This window comes from Hemitrygon akajei, chromosome 8, assembly GCF_048418815.1.
Source record: "Hemitrygon akajei chromosome 8, sHemAka1.3, whole genome shotgun sequence".
NCBI classification, from domain to species: Eukaryota; Metazoa; Chordata; class Chondrichthyes; order Myliobatiformes; family Dasyatidae; genus Hemitrygon; species Hemitrygon akajei.
The window spans coordinates 93,097,658-93,120,545 of NC_133131.1; the positions used below are offsets into that span (position 1 = coordinate 93,097,658).

At 41.4% G+C, this 22,888-nt stretch overlaps 1 protein-coding gene across 5 annotated transcripts in view; it reads right to left on the bottom strand.

Annotated features, from left to right (window-relative positions):
* mios (missing oocyte, meiosis regulator, homolog (Drosophila)) overlaps positions 1–22,888 on the bottom strand; it is a 53,106-nt gene that overhangs the window by 3,049 nt on the left and 27,169 nt on the right. For 4 of the 5 annotated variants that reach the window (XM_073054172.1, XM_073054169.1, XM_073054170.1 and 1 more), the window contains exons 7-10: positions 22,296–22,454; positions 21,380–21,532; positions 12,115–12,319; positions 5,498–5,627 (exon numbers count right to left, since the gene is read on the bottom strand). In XM_073054172.1, coding sequence (XP_072910273.1) covers positions 5,498–5,627; positions 12,115–12,319; positions 21,380–21,532; positions 22,296–22,454 — 647 coding nt within the window. Of the gene's footprint in view, positions 1–5,497; positions 5,628–12,114; positions 12,343–21,379; positions 21,533–22,295; positions 22,455–22,888 lie in introns of those variants that run through there. The other variant, XM_073054173.1, reaches the window with a different exon arrangement.

Genomic DNA, 22,888 nt, shown 5'->3' on the forward strand with positions numbered 1-22,888 from the left:
CCACATAAAGCCATGCTGACTATCCCTAATTAGGCTTTCTTATACAAATATTTATATACCCAGTCCCTTAGAATACCTTCCAAATATTTACCCACTGATGATAATCAGGCCCATCAAACTATAATTTCCCTGGCTCATTCTTGGAGCCTTTCTAAGGAACTGCCAAGATGGCGCCTGGAAACCACTGTGACGCTCTGGGCTACATACAATACTTACAAATACACCTCTTTTGAATTACTACAGTCTGCAGCATGTAATTTCCTTAAAAGCAATGCACTTGTAAATCTATTTAAGTAACTACAGATTTCACGTTCTTCTGAAGGATTTGGCACCTTTAGAGGGCCATGTTCAAGGACTCATCTGTGGATCTGAATGAATATATCACAGTTATCTCCCCCAATCAGAAGTCCTGGATGAACAATGAGATCCAGAGTCTGCTGAGGACCAGATAAGAGGCATTCCAGTCTGGCAACCAAGAAAGTTGCATGAGCCAAGACCTGTGCTGATCCAATAGGTGGAGTGTTCACGGAGATCTTTAACTTCTTGCTTTAGTAGTCCAAGGTAACCACCTGCTTTGAGCAGGCTACAATTATACTGGTACCCAAGAACAACTTGGTAACCAGCCTAAATTACTATCATCCAGCAGCAATTACAGCCGTGAAGAAATGTTTTGAGGTTGGTGAAGAAACAGCAACTCTTGCCTAAGTAGTGACTTGGATCCGCTCCAATTTGCCTGCCAGCACAACAAATCCACAACAGATTCCATTTCATTGCTCTTCACTCAACCCTGGAACATCTAGACAGCAAAGATACATCAGGATGCCCTTAATCAACTAAAGCTCAGCATTCAATACTACTAACCCCTCAAAACTAATAAATAAGCCTCAAGACCTCAGCCTCAAAACCCGGGCAATTGGATACTCTATTTCCTCACTTGCAGACCCCAGTTAGTTTGGATTGGCAATAACATCTCCACAATCTCCATCAGCACAGGTGCACCAAAAGGCTATGTGCTTAGCACAGCTCCAATGCCTTTGCTGATGACACCTCTGTCATACGGTGAATCAAAGGTGGTGATTATTCAGCACAGATGCAAGACTGAAAATGTGGCTGAGTGTTGCCACAACAACCACCTCTTACTCAATGTCAGCAAGATGAACCAAGGAGCTGATAACAGACTTCAAGAGGAGGAAACAGGAGGTCCATGAGTCAGTCCTCATCAAGGACTCAGAGGTGAAGAAGGTCAGCAACTCTAAATTCCACGGTGTTATCATTTCAGACGACTTGTACTGGGCCCAGCACACAAGTGCAAATATGAAGGAAGTACAGCAAGGCCTCTACTTCCTTAGGAGTTTACGAAGATTCGGCATGACATCTTAAACTTTGACAAACCTCTATAGATGTGTGGTGGAGAATATATTGACTAGCTGCCCCACAGCTTAGTACAGAAACACCAATGCCATTGCAGAATTTTCTGTTCAAGTAGAAATTGATATGGGCCAGTCCATCATGAGTAAAGCCTTCCCCATCATTGAGCATATCTACATAGAGTGTTGCTGCAGGAAAGCAGCATCCATCATCAGGGACCCTCACTCCCAGGTCATATCTCTTCTCACTGCTGCCATCAGGAAGGTGATACAGAAGCCTCAGCACTCACATCACCAGGTTCAGGAACAGTTGTAACACCTCAGCCTCATGAACCAGAGGGTATAACTTCACTTAACCCATCACTAAACTGTTCCCACAACCTATGGACTCACTTTCAAGCATACAATTCCACGTGCTGATCATATTCTAAGATCATCTGCCTTACCTACAATAGTCATTGCATTGAAATAAGACAACTCAGACCAGGACACCCTTTTCAATACAAGAACCCAATTATCCAACAACCTGATGCCTTCTCTCCTGCACCATCTCCTTAGTCACATGTTAAACTATTACCTTCCTATTTCTATTTCTCTTGCACATAGCATGAGTAGCAATCCTAAAATCACAACCCTAGGAGGTTCTATCCTTTAACTTAGCACCTTAACTCCCTGAGCTGAACTCACTTTGCAGGATCTTGTCTCCCCTCCTGCTTATGGTACAGATGCGGATCACAAGCTCTGGCTGCTCACCCACCCACTTAAGAATATTGCAGGGAGTCATCATCTGCTGCTTTAATATAGGGCTACATCTGTTTCTTTCATAACCTCCAAGATGAAGCAATCTATTTTCACACACGAGCGCATACATAATATTCATTAACACTAGAAAATCTGCAGATGCTGGAAATCCAAGCAACACACAAATGCTGGAGGAGCTCAACAGGCCAGCAGCATCAATGGAGAAAAGTAAACTCTCGGTTTCGGGCCAATTCCCTTCACCAGGACTAAAGTTAAGAATTTTAAAAATTGCTACACTGCATAATTCAAAATAAATGGAAGATACTAATGATTTTTATGATTGATTACCTGAAAGATCTCTCAGGTGATGGGTATACTCAAGGTGATATTTTATGGGAAATTAAACCTGGACAGGTCTAGCACATAGAATGGCAGGCCCTAGGGGTACATGTTACATAGTTCTCTGAAGGTGGTAACTGACAGCATGGCAAAGAAGCCATATGGCATATGTGCCTTCATCGGTTGTGGTACTGAAACACATCACCTCCCTCTGGTGCTTCCCCCCCCCCCCCCCCCAAATTTTCTTTCCATGGGCTTCCATCCTCTAGCAGATTCCCCCTTCTACAGCCCTGTATCTCTTTCACCTATGAACTTCCCAGCTCTTTACTTCACCCCCCCCCCCTCCCGGTTTCACCTATCACCTTGTTGTTCTTCCTCTCCCCCCCCCCCCCCCCCACCACTTTCTTACTCTGACTCCATCTTTTTTTCCCAGTCCTGATGAAGGGTCTTGGCCTGATACGTTGACTGTACTCTTTTCCATAGATGCTGCCTGGCCCACAATATTCATTGATGGGGTTTAAAGTATCAGATCTGGTCTACAATATAACCCATCACCATTCCCAACAAAAACATCTAATCGCCCTCTCTTGATATCTAACACTAATATTGCAGTAGCAAACTTTACAGCATCACAGGGAACAGAAAATGGTTCTCTGGCCCACTGGAACACCAACTATAAAGCTGCCATTTACAACAGTCCCACAAGAATCTTATTTTTTTTCCCCTATCAATTCCAAGATTCCACCATTCACCTCCACACTTGGCAATTTTATACTGGTGAATTACCACACTGTTAGCTCTGAAGCAGAACAGTTAAAAGATAAAATATGCAAACTGCATATTGCATCACAGATCAGGACTGAACCCAGGTCAATAGCTCTGATGCTACAACACAAAATGCAGGAGAATCAGTATCTATAGAGGGAACCCTTCATCAGTTATCAGCTCTGTTACAACACCATAATACCACTGAGAAGGACATACAGCAGGCACATGAAAAACAAGTAAGACAAGATGCTGCCATGATTGAAGATGACATTTGTCCATTATCCCCAAGTTGATTCTGAAATCCTCTCACTGTGTTGTGGAAATACCTTTACAGGCTGTAACAGCTCAAAAGTAATCCATCATCAACATTTAAAAAAATTACAGGAAGGATCTTCTTGCCAATGATTCATAGAATTATACTGCAAAAAAACACAAAAGAAAACAGGTCCTGCAGCCTACCTCATCTATCAAAATGCACTCATCTTATTTGCATGCATTTGGCACATATCCCTCTAAACCTTCCCTATTCGTATACCTGTCCTAATGTCATTGAATGTTGCAGTTGAACCTGCCTCTGGCAGTTCGATCTACATAAGCACTATGCTACGTATGCAAAGCTTATGCCTTGTTATTCCCCACACTCATTCCATTCCTCATGGAGAAGGGTCAAAGCCCAAAACGTCAGCTGTTTATTCATTTCCATAGATGCTGCTGAATTCCTCCAGCATTGTGTGTGTAGTTCTTTGGATTTCCAGCATCTGCAGAATTTCGAGTTAACTCACGTCTATTTGTGTTTCATCTCACTTTGTTCACATTTCCTATGCCCTTGCACACTCAACTCCATCACTTCTCCCACCTATAATCTACCACTTCCTATTTCTGTCCCCCTCCTCTTACCCACCCACACCTGGTTAGTTTTCAATCCCCTTTTATGTTAATATACATCACATACCAACTTCTATTGCACTTCTCCCCATCATGTCCACGTACTAGCTAGCTTACTGCTACACACAAGCCTGATACAAGGTCTCTTTTTTTGCTGTGGCAATGGCTACATGGGAAGGTACCATCAGAAAAGGAATGGATACTGGAGGAGATTTAAAGTGCAATAGAGAAAACATTTCAGATAGTTCCATCACTTTGAAGATGTTGGAATCAATGAAGGATCCAATAAGGAATGTGGAACCTGGTGAAGGCCAACGACCCTATCTTGTTCTGCTTGAGAGAATAATGGAATGGGAGCAGAAATGCAGGAAATATAACAGACAACTCAAACTTGTCAACTACAGAGGAGGTGAAGTAATCTCAAAAGCAATGGTGTGGAAAGTATTGTCACTGGAACAAAAGTGACGATGAAGAACCAAAGATGGACAGTGTGAAAATTAAAATGGAAATTTACATCAAAGGCAACAAAACATTGAAGTTCTGTATGAAAGGAGGAGCACAAATGCAAATACCTGTACCATGGAAGGAGATGGAGAAGGCCTTGACTTGGACCAGAACCAGGAGTGTTTCACATTTCCCAAATAGAAACAGCCATAGTATGGACATGAGAAATGAGTGGAGTTGGAGAGGAGGTTAACCAGTCCAATACCCGGAATGAGCGAGTTGTCTTTGAGGAAAGGTTGGAAAGGCTAAGCTTGTATTCCTTGAAGTTTAGAAGAATGAAAAGGAATTTGGTTGAATAATATAAGATCATGAGGTCTTGAAAGGCTAGATAAGGACAGACAAGAATCTAGAAGCAGGAGACAATTTTAGAAAAAAAAAGGGTCACCCATTTAAGGTAGATGACACAATATTTTCCTCAAAGGATGATGGAAGCAGAGTTTTTGAATATTTTTCAGGCAAACAACTGGTGATATTTCAGAGGATGTTCATATTACCAGGATGGAGATATTTGCAGCCTTTCACTGCAATAAAGTGGATAAGCTGCTACTTGATAAGCAAAAAAGTGAAAGATTTCCACAGGAAATGCTGAGTAGTGGTAACAAAAAGATCAGCTACCATCTTATTAAATGGCACAGGATTGAAGGGGTCTAGTCCGCTAATTCATACATTTATATGTTTATAATAATCCTAAATAACCTGATTAATTTTCATCAATATGACATGGTTAGCTTTACCACGAAAGATCATTTTTCCCCCCTCAAAAAAAAAGCAAATCCTAAACATGTCTGAGATATATAATTTATGTAGACTACAATCTGTACTTAGTTATATACGAGTACTAACTGCCCGCTGCACCTGAGCAAGCAACAGTGACATAGATATCTGATACTTACCTAAACCAACTGAGCATATGACCAGCGTGGCCTCCATGACGACAGTTTTGACACCAAGTAAACCAGTTATTGAACTGAGCCAATTTTTTGTCTTTGCTGAGATCAACCTTTTCATCAGACTTCCCAGTTCCTATTCCAACATAAGAAATTTTAAGCATTAATATTAAAACGACTATTCTCCCATGTTGTTCTTATCCTGAATTTGTTGTAGGAATTCTTACAAGAATTATTGATTTGGTCACCTTCAGAGATAACAAACAAATAAATAAATAATCATTGAATGAGTGCCTAGTCCTTATGGATGAAATTGTTTATATGTTACCCTGAACGGTGAGAGACAAGAGACTGGTCAAGAAAGGGAAAGCATATGCTGGGTTTAGCAGTCAGGGTTGAGCAAATCCCCTGACTATAAAAAGACTAAGTATACTCTTAAGAAGGAAATCTAGGAGGGCAAAGACAGATGAATCTGGCAGGGATGGTTAAAGAAAATCCCAAGAGGTTCTATAGAGTGAAAGGTTGGATAGGGAGAGTGGATCCCCTTGGAGATCAGCAGGACCAGCTATGTCTTGAGCCACAGGAGATGGGTGGGACTTCTAACAAATATTTCTCCTCTGTTTACTGAGGAAAAAAAACATGGTTACTCAAGGGATGAGGGGAACAACTAGAAATATTTTGGAGGATGTACCAGGATGGAGATACTTGCAGTTTTTCACTGCAATAAAATGGACAAATCTCCAGGGCCTGACCAAGTCCATCCTCAAACTTTATGGGAGGGTGGAGAGAAAATTGTAGAGGTCCTTGTGTAAATATTTGTTTCAATGTTAGTCAGTGATGAAACCCCCAAAGACCAAGGCAGCTAATGTCATTCCCTTGTTTGATGGTAGCAAGGAGAAGCCAAGGAATACAAGTTGGTCAGCCTGACATCAGGAGTAGTAAAGTTACTGGTGGGAATTCTGAGAGAAAGAATCTACTACCACTTAGATAGACAGCAGTCTGATTAGGAGTCATCATGACTTTGTGCATTGGAAGTAGTGCTTGAGAAACCTTTTAGAGCTGTTTGAAGTAGTGATTGAAGGCTGTTTCTCAGAATGGAGGCCAGTGACCACTGGATGTCACTAGGGTCAGTGTTGGGATCATTGTTATTTGTTATTTTTGGATGTGAATTTACCAAAGATTCTTTGGTAAGATTGGAAATGACACTAAAGTAGATGCTGATGACAGTGGAAAAACTTACTGCAGATCACTAGGGGATCTTGATCAATTAGGGAAGTGGGTTCAGAAATGGCAAATGAATTTCTATACAGTTAAATGTGAGCTGATCAAATTGGAAAGTTGAACCAGCATGAAATTTAATACTATCAATGGTGGGGTATTAAGGAGCATATTGTAACTAAGGGAGTCCAACATACAGCTCATTGTAGGTGCACTATAGGTATATGGGGTAGTGAAAGAGGCCTTTAGCATACTGGCCTTCATCAGTCAGGACACTGAGTACAGAAGTTAGGGCATTATGTTGCAGTTGTACAAGTTATTGGTGAGGATGAACTTGGAATACTATGTAGAGTTTGGTCACTCTGTTATAGGAAAGATACAAGTTAAAACGGAAAGAGTGCAGATATTACCAAGTTTAGAGGGCCTGAAATAAGGAGAGATTGGCCAGGGTACATCTTTATTCCTTGGAATGTAGAAGAAAGAGGAGCAACGTTATAGAAATGTTTATGAGAGGCATAGATAAGGTGGTTGGTAACAGTCTTTTCCAGACAGAAAGAGACACCAAAACTAGGGACATAGATTTAAGTGTGAGGGGAAAGATTTTATAAGAGACAGGTGGGGCAATCTTTTCATGCAGAAATGTTGAGTATATGGAACAAGCTGCCAGGAAAAGTGCTTGAGGCAGATATATAAAAACATTTAAAAAGTTCTTGGAGGGGTACATGGAAGAGAGATTTAGAAAGACCTGAACTGAATACAGGATGTCAGGACTAGCTAGGTGGGCACCATGATCAGCATGGTCTCAGGCCAAATGGACTGCATCTGTGCTCTATTGTTCTGGCTCTATAATTAGAGGGGAAAAAAAAAACACATAACCTCTGATTGCCAATTCAAATGTAATAAAATTTGGCTAACTGACATGGTTGAATAAAGTAACTATACATACTATTTAAAATAAATTACTACAAATTGCACATTGCATGTTTAGATGGAGATGTAACGTAAAGATTTTTACTCATGTACATTTTGAAGCCGCAAATATTGGTTGGATAGCAATTCTACCAATACTCAAGGAACAGTAAGCCAACTTACTCAAAGCAATACTTTAATATAAAGACAGCATATTCAAATATGTTCTAGAAGACAATAACTTAACCATTGAGAGTCTGTCATTTTCAACATTAACACTGTTGCCCTAATGCACAGTAAACAATGCACATTTCTGCACTTTTAATGGCATTGATAGTAACAGCATATTGCTGAAAGGACATTGAACATTTACTCACCACAATTCAATAGAATATAAAGATAATATTTGATCTGCTTGGGTGTCATCTGGAGGAACATTTATAAATTGAAACTGAAGTTCACAAACCATCTTGTGAAAGAGTAAATTTTCATTTAGAAATCCAATCGAATTTTTGTTGAGGAAAGGAAACACCAACACTATCCTTTTGTTTTATTCAGATGACCAAATTCATGTCCTTTGAGGCTGGTGAAACCAAGGTAGTGTTACATTTGCATCTTGAATAACTACCTTCTGTATCTTCTGTCAAGGCTTTATTCTTATTATCATCATTGTTGAAATTGATGAAGCAAGGAAAGTGGGCAAGTTTGAAGTCCCAATAGATTGATGGGTGATACTACATTGATTCACACAATGTCTGAGACACAACATAACAGCAGATAGAAGGAAGAGGAATTTTTAAGTCAGTACCAAGAGTTACAGAGTCTAGGTTCATGGGGGGTGGGGCATGGATGTTGAGAGAAAACAAGCTGCAGTGAAATAATGGAGGGAGGGAGAAAACCGGTGGAGTTGCAGCGACTGCTGGCATTGACCTAATTACCTATATGATTAATTTTGTTGGATATAAAAATTTATGAACAAGGCTTCAACGATGAGTTCAGTTATGCATCATCAAGCGTTGTGTGTTGGCTTGCTGATCAAACTGGAGCACACTGCATGAGGATAGAGCATTATGGGTAGTCAGTAGTCATCAAATGCTAACGCCCAAGATAGTGCCTGAGAGTCTTTGTTTTCACCTTGACTACTATTTTGAATAGATGGTTAGGAAATAATGAATTGAATGTGCAGATAGTTATTAATGAATATGATCTAGTTGGGATCACAGAGACATGGCTCCAGGGTGACCAAGGATGGGAGCTCAACATCCAGGGATATTCAATATTCAGGAGGGATAGACAGGAAAGAAAAGGAGGTGGGGTAGCATTGCTGGTTAGAGAGGAGATTAACGCAATAGAAAGGAAGGACATTAGCCTGGAGGATGTGGAATCGATATGGGTAGAGCTGCATAACACGAAGGGGCAGAAAACGCTGGTGGGAGTTGTGTACCGGCCATCTAACAGTAGTAGTGAGGTTGGGTATGGCATTAAACAGGAAATTAGAAATGCGTGCAATAAAGGAATAGTAGTTATAATGGGTGACTTCAATCTACATATAGATTGGGTGAACTAAATCGGTAAGGGTGCTGAGGAAGAGGATTTCTTGGAATGTATGCGGGATGGTTTTCTGAAACAACATGTCGAGGAACCAACTAGAGAGCAGGCCATTCTAGATTGGGTATTGAGCAATGAGGAAGGGTTAGTTAGCAATCTTGTCGTGCCAGGCCCCTTGGGTAAGAGTGACCATAATATGGTGGAATTCTTCATTAAGATGAAGAGTGACATAGTTAATTCAGAAACAAAGGTTCTGAACTTAAAGAAGGGTAACTTTGAAGGTATGAGACGTGAATTAGCTAAGATAGATTGGCAAATGATACTTAAAGGGTTGACAGTGGATATGCAATGGCAAGCATTTAAGGATTGCATGGATGAACTACAACAATTGTTCATCCCAGTTTGGCAAAAGAATAAACCAGGGAAGGTAGTGCTCTCATGGCTGACAAAGGAAATTAGGGATAGTATCAAGTCCAAAGAAGAAACATAAATTAGCAAAAAAAAAAAAGCGGCACACCTGAGGACTGGGAGAAATTCAGAGACCAGCAGAGGAGGACAAAGGGCTTAATTAGGAAAGGGAAAAAAGATTATGAGAGAAAGCTGGCAGAGAACATCAAAACTGACTGTAAAAGCTTTTATAGATATGTGAAAAGAAAAAGATTGGTCAAGACAAATGTAGGTCCTTTACAGTCAGAAACAGGTGAATTGATCATAGGGAACAAAGACATGGCAGACCAATTGAATAACTATTTTGGTTCTGTCTTCACTAAGGAGGACATAAATAATCTTCCGGAAATAGTAAGGGACCGAGGGTCTAGTGAGATGGAGGAACTGAGGGAAATACATGTTAGTAGGGAAGTGGTGTTAGGTAAATTGAAGGGATTAAAGGCAGATAGGGCCAGATGGTCTGCATCCCAGAGTGCTTAAGGAAGTAGCCCAAGAAATAGTGGATGCATTTGTGATAATTTTTCAAAACTCCTTAGATTTTGGATTAGTTCTTGAGGATTGGAGGGTGGCTAATGTAACCCCACTTTTTAAAAAAGGAGGGAGAGAGAAACCGGAGAATTATAGACCGGTTAGTCTGACATTGGTGGTGGGGAAAATGCTAGAGTCGGTTATCAAAGATGTGATAACAGCACATTTGGAAAGAGGTGAAATCATCGGACAAAGTCAGCATGAATTTGTGAAAGGAAAATCATGTCTGACAAATCTTATAGAATTTTTTGAAGATGTAACTAGTAGAGTGGATAGGGGAGAGCCAGTGGATGTGGTATATTTAGATTTTCAAAAGGCTTTTGACAAGGTCCCACACAGGAGATTAGTGTGCAAACTTAAAGCACATGGTATTAGGGGTATGGTATTGATGTGGATAGAGAATTGGTTGGCAGACAGGAAGCAAAGAGTGGGAGTAAACGGGACCTTTTCAGAATGGTAGGCAGTGACTAGTGGGGTATCACAAGGCTCAGTGTTGGGACCCCAGTTGTTTACAATATATATTCATGATTTAGACAAGGAAATTAAATGCAGCATCTCCAAGTTTGCAGATGACACGAAGCTGGGCAGTAATGTTAGCTGTGAGGAGGATGCTAAGAGGATGCAGGGTGACTTGGATAGGTTAGGTGAGTGGGCAAATTCATGGCAGATGCAATTTAATGTGGATAAATAAATGTGAGGTTATCCACTTTGGTTGCAAGAACAGGAAAACAGATTATTATCTGAAAGGTGGCCGATTAGGAAAAGGAGAGATGCAATGAGACCTGGGTGTCATTGTACACCAGTCATTGAAGGTGGGCATGTAGGTACAGCAGGTGGTGAAAAAGGCAAATGGTATGTTGGCATTCATAGCAAAAGGATTTGAGTACAGGAGCAGGGAGGTTCTACTGCAGTTGTACAAGGCCTTGGTGAGACAGCACCTAGAATATCGTGTGCAGTTTTGGTCCCCTAATCTGAGGAAAGACATTCTTGCCATAGAGGGAGTACAGAGAAGGTTCACCAGATTGATTCCTGGGATGGCAGGACTTTCATGTGAGGAAAGACTGGATCGACTAGGCTTATACTCACTGGAATTTAGAAGATTGAAACGTATAAAATTCTAAAGGGATTGGACAGGCTAGATGCAGGAAGATTGTTTCCTATGTTGGGGAAGTCCAGAGCGAGGGGTCACAGTTTAAGGATAAAGGGGAAGCCTTTTAGGACCGAGATGAGGAAAAACTTCTTCACACAGAGAGTGGTGAATCTGTGGAATTCTCTGCCACAGGAAACAGTTGAGGCCGGTTCATTGGCTATATTTAAGAGGAAGTTAGATATGGCCCTTGTGGCTAAAGGGATCAGGGGGTATGGAGAGAAAGCAGGTACAGGGTTCTGAGTTGGATGATCAGCCATGAACATACTGAATGGCAGTGTAGGCTCGAAGGGCCGAATGGCCTACTCCTGCACCTATTTTCTATGTTTCTATAACAATGATCTGTCAAGGGTTACTCAGGGTATGTTGGTGTTTAGACTATGGCAAGTACTTTTTGTGGAGACAAAAAGTTAAAAACAAATATTGTGGTTGCCAGTTTATGAGATAAAATGCAACAACCATGGATTTCAACACATTCCATTGCATCCTCTATTTTGGCCCATGCATTTTGGTCTCCTGCCAGACTGTAGTTCAAGACCCTGATAGTCAATGCCATGTTGTGAGTATGGTGGTATTTTCTTAATGTTGTAGGTACATGCATCACTCATCTATACTGCAGAGCTTGAGTGTAAGACTTCTATTGTGTAGTCATTCATGAGTATTCATAGTTTCAAGAGTAATAATGATTCTAGAACAGCAATTAAGTTAAATGTGGCAAGTTATTTCCAATCATCAGCAAAGACAACAACAAACTACGTTGTTCAATTAGTGCTCTAATTTAGACATCAGACAGTCAGACAGTATCTTTATACCAATTAGTGGTTACCTAAACAGCTTGAAACTGGAGTTCCCATATTGATAAGACAGAGTGCGCAGCGAGGAAGAGGTTTACGACATCCTGGACAGCTTGTAACCTTTGATTTGGTAGGAGAACCACTCACGCCATACTGACTGAAGCTTCTGCCCTGATGTGGCATGGCAGAGCAGCTGTATGATATGGATTTTCCACAGAAGTTACAGCTCACAAACACCTGGAATGAATGCAATAATACAGCTGTGAACAAAAAAAAACATAAAACATCTTTAATACAAAAGGTCTGACTTTCATTTCCTCAATGAAATGAAAACCAGTGCCAAATAAAATAATAACGTACATTAAGAAACCAAGTTCACAGTTTTCAGCCCTCTCAAACAGACCCTAAATTTTTTTTTTTTTAGTCAAGAGTTACACAGCACAGAAACAGGCCCTTCAGTCCAACTTGTCCAAGTCAACCAGTTGTAGAACTGAACCAGTTGCATTTGTCTGCATTTGGTTCATACACACCTGGAGAAGGATGCTTATGTGAGAGTGCTGTTTTTGGACTACAGTTCAGCATTCAACACCATAATTCCCCCCAGGCTCGACAAGAAACTCAGGGACCTCGGCCTTGACCCTGCCTTGTGCAGCTGGATCATGGACTTCCTGTCAGATCACTGGCAGGTGGTATGAGTGGGCTCCGTCACCTCCAGCCCTCTGACTCTCAATACAAGAGCCCCTCAGGGCCGGTCCTAAGCCCTCTACTTTACCTCTGTACACCCATGACCGTGTTGCCACCCATAGCTCCAATCTGCTAATGAAATTTGCTGACGATACTACATTGATTGGCCTTATCTCAAATAATAATGAGGCAGCCTACAGAGAAGAAGTCATCACGCTGACACAATGGTGTCAACAAAACAACCTCTCCCTCAACGTCACAAAAACAAAGGAGCTGGCTGTGGACAGCAGGAGGAATGGAGACAAGCTAACCCCTACGGACATCAATGGATCTGGGGCTGAGAGCATGAACAGCTTTAAGTTCCTCAGCGTACACATCACTGAGGATTTCACATGGTCTGTACATACTGGCTCTGTGGTGAAAAAAGTACAACAGTGCCTCTTTCACCTCAGATGGCTGAAGTTTGGCATGAGTCCCCAAATCCTAAGAACTTACTACAGGTGCACAATTGAAAGCATCCTGACTGGTTGCATCACTGCCTGGTTTGGGAACCGTAATTCTCTCAATCGCTGCAGAGTGGTGTGAACAGCCCAGGGCATCTATAGATGTGAACTTCCCACTATTCAGGACATTTACAAGGACAGGTGTGGAAAAAAGGGCTCAAAGCATCATTGGGGACCCAAGTCATCCCAACCACAAAATGTTCCAGCTGCTACCATCCCGGAAATGGTACCGCAGCATAAAAGCCAGGACCAACAGCTTCTTTTACCAGGCCATTAAACTGATTAATTCACACTGACACAGTTGTATTTCTATACTATCTTGACTGTCCTGTTGTACATACTATTTATGACAAATTATTATAAATTGCGCAGATGGAGATGTAATGTAAAGAATTTTACTCCTCATGTACGTGAAGGATGAAGGAAATAATGTCAATTCAAATCCATATCCCTCCAATTCTCTTGTATCTACATACCTATACATCGTAATGGTATCCACCTCTGCAGTTGCTTCCACATACCCAATACCCTCTGTACGAAAAGGTTGCCCCTCAGGTTAGTTTTAAATCCCCCACCACCTTAAATCCATGCCCCTGCAATTACTCTCCTAACCCTGGGGAAAACAAACAATATAAATTTGAGGGGCATGGATAAGTAAATAAAGGTCAGCCCTTGGCTTTCTACATACTAGGGAAAGTCAGCTCAACCTATCCAGTTGTTCCTCAAAATTCCAGCCCTCCATTACTGGTAATGGGGGCTGGAAATATGGTACTGGTAATTTTCTGCACCCTTTACAGTTCAATTACTTCCTTCCTACACTTAGATGACCAGAATTATACACAATACACAGAAACATAGAAAACCTACTGCACAATACAGGTCCTTCGGCCCACAAAGTTGTGCCGAACATGTCCCTACCTTAGAAATGACTAGGCTTACGTATAGTCCTCTATTTTACTAAGTTCCATGTACCTATCTAAAAGTCTCTTAAAAGACCCTATCGTATCCGCCTCTACCACCATTGCCGGCAGCCCATTCCGCACACTCACCACTCTGAGTAAAAAACTTACCCTTGACATCTCCTCTGTACCTACTCCCCAGCACCTTAACCCTATGTCCTCTTGTGGCAACCAATTCAGCCCTAGGAAAAAGCCTCTATCCACATGTTCAATGCCTCTCATCATCTTATACACCCCCATCAGGTAACCTCTCATCCTCAGTCGCTCCAAGGAGAAAAGGCTGAGTTCATTAACCTATTCTCATAAGGCATACTCCCCAATACAGGCATCATCCTTGTAAATCTCCTCTGCACCATATCCTTCCTGTAGTGAGGCAACCAGAACTGAGCACAGTCCTCCAAGGGTCTGACCAGGGTCCTATATAGCTGCAACATTACCTCTTGGCTCCTAAATTCAATTCCACGATTGATGAAGGCCAATACACTGTACGCTTTCTTAACCACAGAGTCAACCTGTGCAGCTGCTTTGAGTCTCCTATAATACTCCAAGTGTAGTCTCACCAGCACTTGTACAGTTGTAACAGAATACTCAAACTCCTGTATTCATTGTCTTAATTGATAAAACTACGCATTGCGAAAGTAGTCTTTGCCACCCCCCACCTTCAAAGCTCAAAGTTAAAAGTAAATTTCAAAGTCTCAAAGTATATACGTGTCACCATATACAACCCTGAGATTCATTTTCCCAAGGACAATCACAGTAAATACAACAGCATCGATGAAAGACTGCACCCAACATGGACAACAACCAATGTGAAGGGAAAAAAAAACTACAAATACACAAGAGAAAAATTTGATAATAATAAATAAGCAATAGAGAATGAAGCAAGATTCCAGTAAAATGACGGCAGGTTCAATCAAAGCAGCTTCTATGAGATCAAAGGTGTTTTCTTTTTTTTTAAAAAGATTTTCTTTATTTAAACAATTGCAAGATCCTGCTGGGCATTAAGAACTTAAAGTACTGCAGGTCTACCCCATCAACAAGTTACTCGCTGGTGGAGAAAATGAAGCTGGACTTGGTGCACATCATGCTGCTGCCTGGGAGGCTTTGGAGGGGTCTGTGCCCAAAGGCAGCGAGCAGTCCAACAGCAAGTGATTGTTTTAGTCACTTTTCTTGTGATCGCAAGACCCTGTTGGACATTGTTCATGTGGAATGCTGCAAATCTGATTCGCTGATTTATTGGCGGACGACTGGGGCAGTTGCATGGCCTCAGTCACAGCGAGGATTACGCATCAAGCTGTGGTGTTGCCTGTAAACAGCCGCACAGGAGAGAGGCACCAGAGTTAGTATGTGCGCATGGTGTCCAAGCTGGAGTTAGTGCTGGCCCCCAGTGGTCACTTGGCAGAAGACAAGTGTATTGTGTTCAACTGCAGACATACATGGACTCAGGGTCTTGGACTGTTTTTTAGTGTGAGTGTATTTTACTGACATTATGTGCTTGCCATCTTATACATACACACTACATATACTGTGAGAGATTATTGGTACTGTGTTTTGCACCTTGGCCCCAGAGTAACGCTGTTTCATTAGAGTGTATTCATGTATGGTTGAATGACAGTCCTTGAAAGCAAGTCCAGTTCAGTGGAAATAAGTCCGTGTTGGGATAAGTGAAGTTATCCCTCTGGTTCAAGAGCCTAACGACTAAGATGTAATAAGTGTTCCTGAACCTGTTGTAGAGGTACTGAGGCCTCTGTACCTTCTTCCTGATGGCAGTAGTGAGAAGAGAATGTGGCCTGGATGGTGAAGTACCTGATGATGGATGCTACTTTCCTGCAACAGCGCTCCATATCAATGTGCTCAATGGTGAGGAGGGCTTTAATGATACATGAACTGGGCTGTATCCACTACTTTTGTAGGCTTTTCCATAGCAGGCTGTGATGCAACCAGTCAATATATTTCCCACCACACATCTATAGAGGTTTGTCAAAGTTTTAGTTGACATGCCAAATCTTTCCAAACTCTTAAGTAGAGCTGCCATTCCTTCTTTGTGTTGCCACTTATGTGGTGGACCCAAGACAGATCTTCTGAAATGATAACAAAGATTTTAAAGTTGCTGACCCTCTCCACCTGATTCCTCCAATGAAGATTGGCTCATGGACCTCTGGTTTCCATCTCCTGAAGTCAATAATCAGCTCCTTGTCTTGCTGAAAATGAGTGAAAGGTTGTTACTGTGGCACCACTCAGCCAGATTTTCAATCTCCCTCTTACATGTTGATTCTTCACCACCTTTGATTCAGCCAGTGGCAGTGGTGCCATTAGACAACTTAAATATGGCATTGGAGCTGTGCTTAACCAGTCACAAGTGTAAAGTGAGTAGAGCAGGCGGCTAAGCACACACCCTGTGCTGATGGAGTTTGTGGAGATGTCATTACCAATCCAAACTAAGTCTTTAAGTGAGGAAATCCAGGATCCAATTGCACCAGAAGGTATTGAGGCCAAGGTCTTGAAGCTTATTGTTTAGTTTTGAAGGGCTGATAGGACCGAAAGCCAAGCTGCAGGCAGAAGTTGATAGGTTCCCTCACCAACCTCTCAAAGCATTTATCACAGTGGACACAAGTGCAACTGTTCAATAGTCACTGAGGCAGGCTACCACCAGTATAACTGAAGCCTGCCTGAAACAGGTAGGTACCTCAAGACTGCTGAAGCAAGAGGTTAAAGATATTGATGAACACTCCAGCAAGTTGATCAGCGCAGGTCTTTAGGATTTGGCCAACTATCGCCTGGGCCAGATGGTTTCTGTGGGTTCACCCTCCCGAAGCTTTCACATCGACTTCAGAGACCAAAATCATAGGCTGTGAGAATTGTAAAGGTGCTTCCATGATAAAAGTGAGCATAAAAGGCATTAAGTTCATTTGGAAGCAAAACCTTATTGTCATACATGTCAAACACGAGGATAGATGCTGCCTGGCCTGCTGTGTTCCACCAGCATTTTGTGTGTGTTGTTTGTCATACATGTCACTTGATTTCACTTTGCAGGAGGTTATAGCATTCAAAACCTGCCACAGCTTCAAGCATCCTCACTGGTTCAAGTTTGGTTTGGAACTGCCACTTCACACACGAGATGGTTGTCTGGAGATCATACCTGAATCTTTTGTCACCCGACCTGAATGTCACTGATCTGGCCTTCAGCAGGTTGCTGATCTCGTGGTTCATCCAGGGGTTTCTGGCTAGGAAAGACTCCGAATGATTTTATGGGGACACTTACTTCTACAACTGATTTTATGAAGTCCATGACAACACACTGTATTTGTTCAGATCGTGAGAGCTCCAATACGACCCAGTCTAATTCAAAGCAATTCCATAGCTACTCCTCAGCCTCCTGTGACCACCTCTTTGTTCTTATTCAGGGAGACTTGCACCCTTACATCTGTGTTCTACAACACCTTCTTATCCCAGTTTAACTTAAGGTGCAACACTTTTTGCACTTGTTGAGTTAAGACTATGTGATCTTTTTTAGCCATTTCTCCAGATGACATTGATCGGGACCCCAACCTTTTTATATTCTGGACCAATACCATTAAGCAAGAGGTCAGGGACTCTGGTTGGGAACCCCTGACTTAAATCCTGCTGTAACCTTAGATAAATTATCTCTTTCCACTATGTCACTAATATTCGTGTCAAATACAGAACTTTAAGCTTGATTTTGATTAAATTTAGCAAGGTGAAATGTGTTTAACTTACATTATCAAAATATATTAAGGGGGCATTGCCATTAAATTTACTGATTTGTAGGTGAACACAGATTTGCTCAGACAAGTTAAAAGCATTCAGCTGGATACTCTTGCTTCCTAGATTAATCTAAACTTCTCAAATTGATGCAAGATTTTGAGTCAGAAAGGAAACAAATTGAAAACATGTCTTGATTACATTACAGATACCGCAAATGTTACCAACCACAGCACAAATCAGTTGGCAGTTACAAATTCTTTATTAACAAACCACTTCCCACTCATGTTAACCAATCCAAGCTAGTACAGCTGATCATCATGTTATGTTGGGTGGGGTGTGGGTGGTGGTGTCACATTTGTAGAAATTGGTGCAATTCTCCATAATGCAAGGCTGTACTATCTGCGCAGGCATCAAGAAACACAAGTTTAAAAAAATATTTTTTACTTGCCCCCACATAAATTCTGCAAGAGTAAATTTTACTCCACATTACAATGTTTTGGGTAGTAATTTACAAATTCTGGAATTTCCATTACAAAAATAGCAACACTGTGGGGGGGGGGGGTCACTGTACATTAACCTCCACCCCCAACATACCACACTTCAAAAAACTGGCAGATCTGTCAAACTTGGTTTCCCTTTTATAAATGCACGTTGACTTCTCAGTACTACTGATACATCCTAAAAGCCGGTTACCAATAGACTAAAGTTCATCTTTCTTACCCCTTTCTCAAATACTGGAGTTACATTTGCCAACTCCCATTTTACGAGAAACATACTGCATTTGGACATAAATAGGAGCAACCGTAGGTCATTCAATAAGATAATGGCAGATCTGGCTGTGGATTCAGCTCCACCTACCTGCCTTTTCTCCCATAATCTGCAATTCCCCTGAAATGCAGAAGTCTAAATATGCCTTAATACATTGAATGAGGTAGCACCCTAATGCTTCCCTGAGAAGAGAATTTCACAAATTCACTCATCTCTGGGAAAAGGAGTTTCACCTCATTTGTGTCCTAAATCTATTTCCCCAAATCTTGAAGCCATGTTCCCTAGCTTTACAGGGCTAGGGCTACGAGTACAGGGCTATGGTGGGAAACTTTGTCACATGGTGCGAGCAGAATCACCTGCAGCTTAATGTGAAAAAGACTAAGGGGCTGGTGGTGGACCTGAGGAGGGCTAAGGCACCGGTGACCCCTGTTTCCATCCAAGGGGTCAGTGTGAACATGGTGGAGGATTACAAATACCTCAGGATATGAATGGACAATAAACTGGACTGGTCAAAGAACACTGAGGCTGTCTACAAGAAGGGTCAGAGCCATCTCTATTTCCTGAGGAGACTGAGGTCCTTTAACATCTGCCGGATGATGCTGAGGATGTTCTACAAGGCTGTGGTGGCCAGTGCTATCATGTTTGATGTTGTGTGCTGGGGCAGCAGGCTGAGGGTAGCAGACACCAACAGAATCAACAAGCTCATTCATAAGGCCAGTGATGATGTGGGGGTGGAACTGGACTCTCTGACGGTGGTGTCTGAAAAGAGGATGCTGTCCAAGTTACATGCCATCTTGGACAATGACTCCCATCCACTCCGTAATGTACTGGTTAGGCCCAGGAGTACATTCAGCCAGAGACTCATTCCACCGAGATGTAACACTGAGCGTCACAGGAAGTCATTCCTACCTGTGGCCATCAAACTTTACAACTCCTCCCTAGGAGTGTCAGACACCCTGAGCCAATATGGTCCTGGACTTATTTCCACTGGGCATGATTAACTTATTATTATTTAATTATTTATGGTTTTATATTGCTATATTTCTTCACTATTCTTGGTTGGTGCGGCTGTAACGAAACCCAGTTTCCCTCGGGATCAATAAAGTATGTCTGTCTCTTTCCTGTTACTCATCGAACTCCTCCATAATTTATGTTTCCATAAGATCCCCATTCAATCTTCTGAATTTCCTGAGTATAGTCCCAAGCAGCTCAATCTCTCCTCAGAAGCTAAACCCCTCATCTCCAGAATAAATCTGGCGAACCTCTGCACTACGTCCAATGCCAGTTTATCGTTCCTCAAGTAAGCAGGCCAGAACTGCAGACAGTACTCCAGGTGCAGCCTCACCAGTATACCATACAGTTGCAGCATAACCTCCCTGCTCTTAAATTCAATCCCTTTAACAATGAAGAACAGCTTTCCATTGGCCTTCTTGATAACCTGTTGCACCTGAAAACCAATCTTTTCTGATCCAAGCACAATCACTCCCAATTCCCTCCATACAATAGCATGCTGCAATCTTTGACCATTTTAATAACACGACTTTGTTTTCCTGTCCTGCCTTCTGCTGCCTTAGCCCGATGAACCACTTCCCCCAACAATATGCAAAGCAGTATATCTGCTTTGGAGGGATATCTGTTTTGAGGTATCCTACACTACCTTCCTGCTACCACTCTGCCTGTTGGTCACCCATTCCCCATCTTTCCCCATGCCCTTAAACGGAATTGTAACCAACTCATAAAACATGTTTTCCACAACCATCACAGCATTGCTGATGTTTCAAAGTGAATCCATGCACACCTCCAGGGCCATCATATGATATGGCTGCAATTGGACACACTTGATGTACACAGTCATCAGGGACTCTGGCAACCTGAATTCTATTTTCACAGGAGCAAAATGACAGGGCTGAACTCACCTTCCATTTATCATAGATGATGCCTGATCTACTGAGTTCCTCCAGCATTTTGTGTGTTTCCCCTGCAAAAATACAAACCTACGCTCACCTTCATGTTGCTTTCCTTCTTCACTGAAGCCCGGTATTTACCATACTCCAAGTTTAGACAACCAGTAACACTCTGACTAGACAGCAGACCCTCTCAAAACAGCCACTCTGCTTGACCCTACCTTCTCTTTATTGGCTGCTGATTTAGCTAATTAATCATTCACCTATTAGCTAATAATTAGCTGAATTACCTTTTAAATTCCTGCACACAACCTCTCAAGCAGAGAACAAGACTGACATCTTTTCAATTGTCCCAGTCTTGCTCCAAGTCCCAACTCTTGCAAGTGAAATTCTCCAACAATAAAAAGAGAAATGTACCAAAAGTGCATCTTAGCCTCCGCCTCTTCTTGCCAAAGCTTCAGTTCCCCACTCTAACCCTGTCTATTCAAACAATGGATGCTCCACTTAAACTTAACTTTTTAAATTGGCATCAGTGAAACTCACAAGCAACAAGACTTGCCATTTTCAATGCAATCAACAGAATTTTGACAACCAATGCAAGTACCATTTTTTAGCCATGTGCCAATTTTCTTTGAACTCTTCGTGCAGAAGCCAGTAAAAGTTAACAAGTTAGTCTATTTTTGAAACAAGTGTTCATGATTAAGCATTTCTATCATAACATTACTATTCAGTTTTATTTCAAAACCCATTCACCTGTGCAAGTGGTTTTGAAAATGGGTCCAATTTACTCCTATGGATGTCAAATTCAGCCCTCTTATGCCAGAATCTCCAGGCATCAAGAAGGTTCCTGTAATTCTCAATCCAATATTGGACCCTGGGATCCTTCACAACATCACTGGGTGAACCCTAAGGATGTTAAAAAAATAAAATTGCATAAATACTTTGAAAACACATTTAACAGAGATCAGAATATACGTACTTATCTAGGAAGTGCCAAAGTGAGGGAGGGGACAGGTATAAGAATATGGGACAAGAAAAGTATTTCAACCCCCAAAAAAAAAGCCCACCCTTGCCACAAGTTACATTGCCAGCTCATTAACCCTTGGCAACCAACTTTAGTTCCACTTCCTTGAATGGCAGCTTGTTCAAAATTTTATAATATTTTTTGGGTCAGAAATGTATTTTAATGCCTCAGAATCTCATATTATAAAGTCAAACATCTGTGGCTCAATTATTAACACTTACTTCAAATTTTAAGGCTTCGTGACCAGAGGTTTGAAAACAAAATATGTTTAGCAGGCAATCCAATATGACATTAAGAGAATTGTATGCTCTTAAGTGATGGCTTTTTCCCAGTTCAATACATTAAAAAAACAGGTTTCATCCGCTCTCAGGTTCACATAAAGATTCCATGCCACTATTCTCGAGAATCACAGGGAAGCTATCCCAGTATTGACTAATTTCATCCCACAACTAAAATAACCAAAACGATGTTGTCATAGCAGGTGGGTGTGCACAATTGTCAGCTATAGCTCCTACAAGATCACTTCAGAGTATATGATTTGCTGCAGTGTTCTGGGATATCCCACGGTCATGAAAGACATTACAAGTTTGCAAGCTTTTCCTCCCATGCTTAACACATGGTAATTGCTGTCACTAGTTTACTTACTTGCAGCATACAGAAACTTGCCGTCTGCACATCACCAGTCCTATCTACATAACTCTCCATGAGGTCAATGCCATCTTTCGCCAACCCTGTTAATAGAATTCCCTCTAGGTTTCCGGCTTCTTTCATTTCATTGGTTAGCTTGTCAATATAGCGAAGAATCTAAAGCAGAGTATCAATTTTTAATTTAGCAAACTACTAAAAAGCACAATTTTAATTTCTTATATTAGGCAGCTAAAATCAAGCAACATTTGAAGTACATTAACAAGTCTGTAAAAAGAAATACTTCTAGTTCTGCACAAAAATACTAAAGGCAATTTTAAATAAATACAAGGATACAAAATTCACGAGCACATTTGGATAAACTTTTTATTTCATAACCAGAAGCTCATCTTTATAGTGAAAATTCATACACAGAATATAGAAAACAAGTATACCATTTGGGTTTCTGAGTTTTCCATGCCAATCAAACTAATCAAAGTTTATATTCTTCCTCCATACAATACTTGCATCCTCTCCACATACCCTTTGATGTCTTTTGCATCTAGAAGTATTTAGCCGTTTCCTTAAATATATCCAGTGACTTGGCTTCTCTG